This window comes from Microtus pennsylvanicus, chromosome 17, assembly GCF_037038515.1.
Source record: "Microtus pennsylvanicus isolate mMicPen1 chromosome 17, mMicPen1.hap1, whole genome shotgun sequence".
In the NCBI taxonomy this organism is placed as follows: domain Eukaryota; kingdom Metazoa; phylum Chordata; class Mammalia; order Rodentia; family Cricetidae; genus Microtus; species Microtus pennsylvanicus.
The window spans coordinates 27,923,353-27,934,507 of record NC_134595.1 but is presented as its reverse complement, the minus strand read 5'-3'; the positions used below and the strand labels follow the sequence as shown (position 1 = coordinate 27,934,507).

Here is an 11,155-nt window from a genome sequence, read left to right as displayed (position 1 = left end):
ACTGGGTGCATGGGTGTTAGCCATGTGACCTGGGGTACACCTGACTCTTAACTAAGAAAGGTAAGTTCATTGTGTTACCTGTCAGGAATAGGTGACCATTTATGTGCATGGGAGGGGGGAGAGAAGGTGGAGCACACAGTGTGCCCTCAGGGCCTGCCTCAATAAACTGATGTCTGATACTGTTCAGCTCTGACATAAGCACAGGTGAGAGTGTGGAGTTTGGGGGCCTTGTTAAACACCAGTACCAACTGTGTAAGGAGATGGATTAAGGTCTTCATCCAACTAGCACACAGGACACTGTGATGCTGCTTGCTCAGGAGGGACCAGGTCAAGGCAAGCACAGGCTTTCCCTTCATGCCCAACATCTGCCAGCCCTCCCACCACAGGACTGCGTTCTCAGCCCATGCACCTTTCTCGTTGTACAAACATCCTTAGATAATATCTTCCCTGGGCGACCGAGACAGATCCAGCCTGTCCTTGTTTCAGCTGGAAGCAAAGGACAGACTTTTACTTACACATCACACATATCACCACGGAGACCTTTGTGGTCAGGACCACGACCCCTGGCTGTGGTGTTGAGAGTGTGAGCACAGAGATGTTCCATGCACACCTTTGAGCTCACAGTGAGGAACAGCACCCTTGTAGGGCAAGAGGGGTTCAGATGCGTCCTCCAGCCTCCGCCTCCCTCCTGTGTGAGGGTGAACTGTGGAGGAGAGTAGAGAACACAGCAGACAAGCTCACTCAGAACAGAGAAGCCCCCCAAGCCTCCAGTGTAAGGGACAACAGACAGCCTCTTCTCGCTATCCAAGATGCTCAGTTTGACCCGTCCCTGTATTGATTTGTCCGCCAATAGCATGGCCATAGCCAGCCACTTGGAGGACATCCCTGATCTGTCGGGGCTGTGATGACTATGAATGAGAAGGAGACTGGGACTGATCAGAAGGCCAGGGCCCAGCTCTCCCTGGTTTTAAGTGGCATCGGACAAGGCATTATAAACCCTCAAAGATGAGGTAGAGCAGGGAACAGAACTGGCGGTGAGATTTGGTGGGAGATGACAAGCCTTCCCCAAATATATCTGGAATCCAGTCCAGCTGTTTCTTGGGACATGGGTCTCTGCTGCCCCTTCACCACAATGTCCAACATCTGGTTATTATCTGGAGACCCTCACATCCTCCAGCAAGCAAGGATCTATACATTGGTTACTGTTGTGGACAAAACTTGGAGCTAGCTAGAGCCGCTGGACATCCTTCAGGGTATACAGAGACACAGCCTCACCCTGGCGAGGACTGTTCCCTACTCTTAGCCCATCCTGGAAGAGACAAGGTCACCCAGCTCGTGGACAGCAGGGAGTCCTCATGGATATTTTCATCACTGAGGCCTGAGTGGTGTGTGTGGACTTAGTAGGCAGCTGTATTGTTAGGGATGCTCTGGGTATCTCTGGGAAGAGGTAGGACAGGTGGCTAGGAAGCAGGCATGGGGACCTTGAAAGGTTGTCAGGACTCGGTCACCCAACTCTGGAAATCTTTCTGTGTCCTGGGAGCACTGTCTAGCCTCCTGTAGAGGGAGGGCTCAGCAAATCCCTGAGAACTGAGTAAATCAGTGAAAACATCCCCCCTTTAGGTCGCTCAAGACCATCTGGCAGATCACTGTGGCAGCAGCCTTTGGAGAGTGGAGAATGGGTTCCTGTGTCCTATAGAACATCTGTCTGCACTGGTGAGATCTGTTCCCCCTTGCTGTCTCCATCTGCCTCTCTGCATCTGTCCCCACCCATGGCCACAGCAGTCCTCAGAAATGGGAGTCTCTCGGCAGTGTCCTTCCAGGGGTTCGTGCTGGTGGGATTTGGGGGAGGTGCAGAGACCCAGGCCCTGCTCTTTGCTGTCTTCCTGGCCCTGTACGTGGTGACCGTCCTGGGCAACCTCACCATGATCGTGGTCATCACCCTGGATGCCCGCCTGCACTCCCCCATGTACTTCTTCCTCAAGAACCTGTCCTTTGTGGACCTCTGCTACTCCTCTGTCATTGCCCCCAAAGCCATGACCATCTTCCTTTCCTCCTCGAAGGTCATCAGCTTTGAGGGATGTGCCACTCAGTTCTTCTTTTTCTCCCTTCTGGTTACTACTGAAGGCTTCCTCTTAGCTGTGATGGCCTATGACCGTTTCATGGCCATCTGCAGTCCCCTGAGGTACCCTGTGACCATGTGCCCTATGACCTGTGCCCGTCTGGTTCTGGGCACCTACTGTGGAGGCTGCCTGAACTCCATTGTGCAGACCAGCCTCACGTTCCAGCTGCCCTTCTGCAGCTCCAACCATATTGACCACTTCTACTGTGACGTTCCCCCGTTGCTCCGGCTGGCCTGCGGCAGCACAGCTCTCAATGAGCTTGTCATGTTCGGCATCTGTGGTCTCATCATCGTGTCCACCACTCTTGTGGTCCTCATCTCCTATGGCTACATCACCGTGACCATCCTCAGGATGCGCTCAGGGTCAGGGCGACACAAGGTCTTCTCCACCTGTGGCTCCCACATGACAGCTGTGTCCTTGTTTTACGGGACTGTGTTTGTCATGTACGCACAGCCAGGAGCAGTAGCATCCATGGAGCAGGGAAAGGTGGTGTCTGTCTTCTACACCCTGGTGATCCCCATGCTCAACCCCCTCATCTACAGTCTGCGCAACAAGGATGTCAAGGACGCCCTAAAGAGGCTGGGACAGAGACACAGTCTTGGGAAGGAAGGTGGGCAGTGAGGGGCTGTCCTAGAGCTGGAGGGAAAATTTCCAGTGAAACACTATGCGATCTCCTCCATTCATCCACTCGGCAACAGTTCTTGACGGCTCAGTACAGACCAGGTACTGGCTAAGCAGGAAGCAGAGGGCTACTCGGCTGAGACATAAAAGAAGTTCTAAGCCGTTTTTCACTGAGTGATACAGTGAACTTGATTTATATATGTTGGAATTGAGTTTTTTCTTTTCTAGGAAAGGAGATAGATATTTGGACATAATGTGAAAAACTGAGTAGATCCCCAATATCAAGTCCCGATCCCCTAGATGCAGTGCTAGGCATGTCCTGGTGACCCTCTGTGAGCATGCACACACGCATGCAAAGAGTCTTCTGCTTCCCTTTAGTTTTCTCAATTCTCTCCAGTGGCCTGAGATGTGGCTCAGCAATTAAGACTGCTTGATGTTCTTGCAGAAGACCAGAATTCAGTTCCTAGTGCCATACTCTTTGGACTGGAGAGAGAGGGGGAGAAGAGTGGGAAGAGAGGGAGAAGAGTGGGAGGAGGGGGAGGGAAAGGGGAGGCTGGGAGGAGGTGGAAATTTGTTTTTTTTTTTCTTTATTCTTCTTTTATCAATAAAAAAATGTTAAAAAAAAAAGAGAGATTAGAAATGGCCCTATCTCTACTGGACCCCACACCGACTTTTTGCCTCCATAGGCACCTGTACACACTCATCCTTACCAATAGACACACACACACACACACACACACACACACATGCAAATAAAAATTTTGTAAGTCACATAAAATAACTTTAAATATGTTGCCTAATGTACCTCATAATGAGTTCCATGGCTCCAGTGAACCATGTCCAGCATAGAGTCTCTCTCTCTCAAAGAGCCATAGTCTGTAGTTAATATGGTAGGGAATATATACATATTATATATGTACTACATGCATATATTAAAATCAATTAATTTGAAACCCACAATCCTGGGAGTTCACTACACTGTCACTAGGGAAAATATGTATAACCCCCAAATACCCTCCATACAACCCCAAACATTTTGCCCCAACTCCAACCCTTTGACCAGATTCTGACCACAGTTCCCTGTCTTCTGAGAGGAGTCTGTAAGACAGTTCAAACTATTTGTCTTTGTTCTTGCTTTCTGTTGCTCAGCATCATCTTCATAAGATTAATCCATGTGCCTGTGGATAGTAAAAGTGGCGTGGTTTGTATTGCTGGGTGTGATTGCCACTTGAGAACATCATGTGCTCTGCTTTTGAAAAAACAGATACGGTTTGCAGTTCCTGCCTGCCAAGGGCGTGCTGCCATGGCCTTGTCTTTCTTCTCCATGGGAGCATTTCTGTTGGGCATTGCTGTAAGTGCGGTTGCTTAGTAATAGGGTATGCAAACGTTAATCTTTTGTAGCATACTAATTCTAATTTGCTTGCACACTCCATGTGCTTAGTTTGTATGTTCCTGTTGGCTAACAACCGGGAGCTTCTCTTCATGCGTCTAGTGGCCACTTGGTTGGTTTGCTCGAGGCTCCCCTGTTTAGATGTTTTTACCATGTCCACTTCGCACATATGGACATGGGGTCTTTGTTGACTGTTTTGTTTTCCAATATCGTTTCCACTTTGGGGCTATGATCCATCAGGTGTGTTTTGCTCCCCAGAAATTCTCATGTTTAGTGTTTTGAGTTCAGCCATCTGTTTCTTTCTGGATAATCACTGTGTCATGTTCAGAGGACCTTGGCTTAGTCAAATCACATTAGATCTCTCACCCTTGGGGATTGAGCTGATACCCACTATGTCAATGAGTCTCCGAAACTCTTTTATCATTTATTTATTCATTCATATAAAATTATTTTTCATGTTTGACTTGGTATAATATCAATTTTTATTTTTTCAACATGACCTCCTAGAAAATAAAGCGCAGTTTTCACCAGCAACTCTGCCATGCCACTTTCTCCACACATCAGTGTTCATGCTTGCACAGGCTGCTCAGTTCATCCCTCTGGGTTTCCTGCTACCCCGGTATCCACATGTGTGTGTGCCTGGACCCATTCTATCCCTTGCGCATTTGCCTGTCCTGACGTCATTTCATGATATAGTGCTAATGAATAGTAATTTCATACAATGTAGTGAGTAAAAACTAAAACCCAGAAAAGGTAAGTTTGTTTTCCAAAGATTATCAGTAATAACTAGGCAACATTTAAGAGTAAATATTAAAATGAGTAATTTTCTTAGTAAATTAGAAAAAATGGAAACATTCAGTGATACTGATGGGAATGAACAATGTCTGCGGAGGTCAGCATTCAACTTTACACTCAATCAATCCTATTTGACCAGGCTAAAAAAAAAACTTGAACAAATTCATCTACATGATGGGCTACCTCAAAAAATAATCCCAAGGTTTTTTGAAAATGAGAGCAAAGAGAAGGAATATGTCTTGAAAAATTAAAATGTGTTTAGAAAGTATATCAAATGCCAATGTTTTGATATATCCATAGAAATAAGTATTAGAAAGATGTCTCAAGTTGTCTGGGCTGGCCGTATCTCCCAGTATGCCCCTGTCTCTTTCTCCCAGCACTCTGGTCACAGATATGTATGGCCCAACCCAACTTTTAAGTAGGTGCTGAGGTAAGGATCTGAATTCCAGGCCTCAGGCTTATGCAATGCATGATTTTTCCACTGAGCATCTCCCCAGCCCAATTTTACATACTTTAAATCCTTGTTTACATTAAAATTAAAATGTTATTGTTATCTCTTGGATTAAATATATTCATATGAAATAACTCTATAAATTATTCTTTCAAATAAAGTTTTACTTAGATGTTTATATTGTTCCTCCCTCTTTTCAAATATGTTCACACTCTAGCCCATTTCAGCTTTCTCTATTATCTGTATTTTGTAACACATCCTCTTTTTAAAACATTGATTATGGATTATATCTTGGTTTTTACAAACTTTGGTTTCAATAGGGACATTTTATTTTCTTTGGTGCTGACCTGAGGGGAATTCTTATGGTCAAAGATGAATGTTTCATCATGAAGAAGGATCTTAAGTTCAACAAACTGACAGATATAAGTTAATAGGTATGTATGAATAGATCTTTGAAGACGCTGCTCTCTTGGTTATTATACAGAAAGAGTGCTTATCTTGCCTTCCCTCTGTGATGTACCACTAAACAGTGGGTAATTCTTCATCCCAGCCAAGCAGGAAGCAGCCATCTTCATAGTTCTGCAGCTATGAAGGCAAGAAAACATATGCATCTAATTATTTTGTAAAACCCGGGGCATGGGGGGAAAATAAGCTCAATCACAAAAGATAATCCTACACCATATGACTCCTGAAGGCATGAGTCAGGCCTCCCACAGTGAGGCTGTTCAATGGCTGCCACGGTAGTGGTGATAACAATCAGATCCTAATGGAGCATCCGGAACCAACAGGTGATTAACAAGAGACAGACAGGACAGAGGAATGTAGGCACAGCACCATGAAATAAAGTCATCAAGCCCAGATTATAAGAGATTCTAGAGAATGAAATATTTAGTTAAATAAAGACTTTAACCTCAGAAATATGCCAGTCAAAGAGCATGATCTAAGTGTGTCTGTGCTAAGAGGATACTGATTCCAGAGACATGTGAAGCCTGTTTGGATTCCACATGCAGCTGCTGAATATTTGAACACTGACACATGCTTGATGATATGAGGGACTTATATTTTTGCAGGTGTAATAGCACTATAGAGACCCTATGAAAAGTCCCAGTGCTTTAGAGATGCCAGATGAAATATGCATAGAAGAGTTTGTAAAGTATATTGGTCAGTTCTGGGCTCTAACAGTACCTCAAAGAAACAACAAAGGACATATTTGTTTTGGCTTATGGTATCAGTCCATGAACTCAGCTCTGTTGGTGTTGGTCCATAATGAGTCAAACATCATGGAGGCAGGCAAGAAGGAGGAACAGACTTCTAACTTTTTGATGATAAGGAAAGGGTGTGGGGACCAAGTACACAATCAAGAGAAATGTCCCAGTGATGCACTTCCCTAGGGAAGCCTCGACTTCATATGGATTCTAGTCCTTCTAAACAGGCCATCATCTTGAGAAAATTGGCACATAAGATCACAAAGGAAAGTTTTGCAGTCAAACCTTAACATTCTACCCCTTCCCCCTGAGGTTTATGTCCAATGCATGATGGGAAGTACATTTGGCCATCTCTACGAGACCCCAAACTCTTAACATTTCTAACATCATTCAAAAGGCAAAGACCTAAGACTCCTCTGAGAATGAAAGTACAATCTTAGCTATGTTTCCCATATAAGAATAATTTATTAGCTCCTAATAAAAATAGCTCTCTAAAACTGTAAGCAATCTCTTAATTAAACAATCTCTTTTATAAGTGTTACCTTATAGAGGACCCTTAAGGTCCAGCCTCAACACCCACTCAGGGCTCAGAGAGGATGCTTCGGCAAGTAGGGGACTTAGAAGATGTGAGCACAAATGAATTCTCCACGTGTGCTTTCCAAATCAGCTTCTTTATTCTACTGCCATAGTTCTAATTCTCCTGCCCTACATCTAATTCCTTTTTGCTTCTTCTCCTAGCTTCTTCTTCTATTCTCAAAACTCTCTTTTTCCCAGGAGCCTTGAAAGAATAAAGAAAACACAAGATCTGTCTCTCTTTAGTCAAAAGCACATTCTTAGAGCAAGCAATAAAGCCATTTACCATGCCAACACAAGGATCCAAGGTTACAAGACCTGAGGGTGGGGTGTACAGTGCCCAGTGAGATCAGCTTTGAGACATGGGTCTTTTGTTAACAGACTGGCAAGCAAAGAATTGGCATGCTTTTTTCTTTTTTTATAAAGTAATCCTAGTTGGAAATCTTTGGCTTTGACCTTGTGCATAACTTTAAGGTTCCAAACCTCAGAGTAGCTATTCTTAAGGAAGAAATGTAGTTCTTAGGGAAGAAATGAAATGACTCATGAGAGAAATTACAGACTAAAGATGCTGCTTTCCGCAGCCAGTAACTCCATGGCCTTTCCAGGTGAGACTCCCTATCAGAGAATCACTCTTCTGGTAGGTCAGCCTGCTGAACACTAGTTAGCACCTGCTGTTATCTCTCATGGCCCCTGACATTGCTTTGGTCATGGTGTCTCTTTACAGCAATAGAACCATAACGAAGACAACTCCAGAATGACAATGACATAAGGTAAACATTTCCACAAGAGATAATTGGGTCATAGAAAGGAAGGGTGGGCAAAATGTAAGACCCAAATCCATCAGCTGCCCCTAGCACAATGTTCATCTCCTAGGGCATGTAGTATCGAGATGTGAATTTCACTAACCTTGAGAAATTGTACCCCCGTGACCTTGCATGTTGGAGTCTACACAGGTTTTTCCCATTTGTCTACAGCCTTAACTAGCAGACATCCCGTGTGCCTCAGTGCCCTGGGGCCACTATTGCAACCTATGATTTTCACGTGTTACTGAAAAGGGCTGCCCACAGGTATAGCAACCAGACTAATTAACATATCACCTTTAAATTAAGCACCTCCCAAATTCACTGGGCATGACAAAATGTAGACAAACTCTTGTTAGACTTTAGCATTCCTGCCTCCAGTTCAGAGTCACATAGAGGTCATGGTACATCTGATGCCTCATGGACCAGGCCTTTATTCTCCATATTTCTTCTTAGTCCCCAACAGCATCACCCATGCCTACTTAATTTTTTCTCAGAGAATTCTACTTCTGCTATCCAGCTCCTTGAAATTTTTTCCAAATTGTTCTCTCAAACCAATTCCAAAGACTTAAGAACCACGTGGGAAGATAATCCCACTTTTTGTGGGTTCTGGAGATTCAAACCCATATCTTTACCCTTGTACAGTGAGCATTTTACCCACTGGACCAACTCCACAGAAAGGAAACTCAAACCTTCTCTTACATGAGCACAAAGCATGCCCTGCTTCTTGAGAGAACCAGGAAATGTTTATCAGGAAGGCTGGCATGATAAAACCTGGGATGCTACTTATAGGACTTTAATGACAGAAGTTTTAGCAGAGGCCCAGCTGTGTCCTCACACACTCTTGAAAGGATGAGAAAGAATATATTGACTTTTTCTTCTATCTCTGTTATTCTTAGGTTTGGTCTTTTCATCATGTCCCAGATTTCCTGGATGCTTTGTGTTAAGAATTTGTTAGATTTCGTGCTTTCTTTTATCGACGAATCTCTTTCTGCTATAGTATCTTCGACACCTGAGATTCTCTCTTCCATCTCTTGTATTCTGTCGTTTATACTTGCCTCTGTAGTTCTCGTTCATTTACCTAGATTTTCCATATCCAGAATTCCCTCAGTTTGTGTTTTCTTTATTGCCTCTATTTCAGTCTTCAAGTCTTGAACTGTTTGCTTCACCTGTTTCATTGTTTTTTCTGGGGTTTCTTTGAGAAATTTATTAATTTCTTCCAATTCCATTTTTTTGTTTGTCTTTTTTTCCCATTTATTTAAGGGAATATTTCATTTACCCTTTAATGGTCTCTATCATCCTCATAAAGTTATGTTTAAAATCATCTTATTCTGCTTCTTCTGAGTTAGGATGATCAAGTCATGATGTCATTATGGGTTCTAGTGTTACCATGTTGTTTTTTAGGTTATTGAATGAATTCTTGTATTGGATCCTACCCAACTCTTCCTCCAGTTGGTGCTGGCAGTGTCTTTGCCCCATAGTTCAATTCTTGCAGTGGCTGTTTGTGTCTTTGGGAACTGTTCTTGGTTTGCTCTGTACTGTCGCTGTCTGTGTCTCAGGGAGCCACTGAAGTCTCCCTTAGTCCACTCACTTTGTCTGCTCTCTTGGCCCACTCTCTTGGTCCACTCTGTGCAGTCACAGCCTGTGCTTCAAGAGTTCCTTTCTTTGTCCTCTCTGTGTATTTCAGCCAGTGTTTCAGAGTTCCTCTGAGGTTGCATGGGATAAGTGGGGTTGGGGTCTGAGTGAGACTTTTAGCTTACAAGGTCCTATCAATGGGATGGGGGTGTTGGAGCAGCCTACTTGCAGGAAGCTTGCCTGCTGGCTGTCTAGAAAAGCTGAGGCAGGTGGGGGAGGGGCCTGGGGTTTTGCCCCAGTATGGAGGGCCTACAGAGTAGTGTCCCACTAGGTGGGTGGTCACTCACCTCTTGGTCCTCTCTGTGTATTTGCAGCCCGTGTTTCTAAATTTCTCTGAGTTTTCAGGACAAGGGATTTGAATTTGCAGAGCTAGAGGTTTAAGGAGAGCTAGAGTTCATTTAGGGTGGGGTGAACTGACCAGCTGCCTTACATAAGGACCCCAACATCATATTCTCACATCATCATGGCAAGTTGAAGGGAGCAACAATGGAATGGGCTGTGGGTAGGAGGCCACACTGTTCTAATGAGTTACACTGATACAGGCACTACCGAGTTGTCTCTGCTGTGGTCCTGATGCTATCTCCAGGGGTCCCTGAAAGCTGCAGGCTTCCTGCCAACCCATGGATGATGACAAGGCAGAGATTGGACACAGCAGTCTTCTGCCTTTGGAACCCAGGGAGTTAGATTCCCAGCTGTCAGAGGGACAGCACCCTCTTAATTGGCCATGGGAGGCCAGGAGTCCCATGGCTAAATGCAGAGCCTCCTTTCCTGCAGAGTGACCTCCCCACACTGTTTCCTGCTTGCAGTGACAGGGAGCAGGCAAGGTGAGCAAGCCCAGGCTTCCTTCTCTACAAAACCCAGGACCTGTCACAGCCAGAACCTGCATTTCCTGAACCCTCGTGGCCACCCAAGTGCCCACCTCTCATTGTAGTCACGTCCCTCTGCTTTGCAGGAGTCACAGATGATGTGATTAAGGCACATAATCAACTGATGTCCACACCATGCAGCCATCACAGGCCAGACTCAGCAGCCTGGGGGCACCAGAAGCATGCTTGTTGGCCGTGTGACCTTGGGGTAGACCTGACTCACTCGTGAAAGGTAAGTTCATTGTCTCACCTGTGAGGAGTAGGTAGAGATCAGAAGGAAAGAGTAAACGGTGTTCCCTGGGGCCTGCCTCAGTAAGCTGACATAGCCTATCCTGATCACCCCTAGCTTTGGCGCAGTTTAGAGTGTGCAGGGGTTTCTTGAGGTGGGGGTGGGGGGGGCTATTGTTTTTCAACCTTATTGAACACTAGCTCCAATTCTGCAGGCAGGTAGGCTGAAGCTCTTTATCCAAACAGATCACAGGAGGCAAAGATGCTGCTGGCTCTGGAGGAGTGGTGCTGGCGTGTCCAATGGTTGCTGCCAGCTCTGGAGGAGTGGGGCTGGGGTGTCCAGTGGCTGCTCCTTCACAATCACTGCCACCCAGTTCTCTCCCAGTGAAGAACTGTTTCCAGCCCATGCTTTCCTCCCACCCCACAGCTGTCATTAGATGAGCAAGCTGAAGAGATCAAGTTTATTTGGGG

At 45.2% G+C, this 11,155-nt stretch overlaps 1 protein-coding gene across 1 annotated transcript; it reads left to right on the top strand.

Annotated features, from left to right (window-relative positions):
• Positions 1 to 1,769: 1,769 nt before the first annotated feature.
• On the top strand, positions 1,770 to 2,741 carry LOC142836885 (olfactory receptor 9S13-like). The gene has a single exon (XM_075951541.1). The coding sequence runs from the start codon at positions 1,770 to 1,772 to the stop codon at positions 2,739 to 2,741; it is 972 nt and encodes a 323-aa protein (XP_075807656.1).
• Positions 2,742 to 11,155: the final 8,414 nt, after the last annotated feature.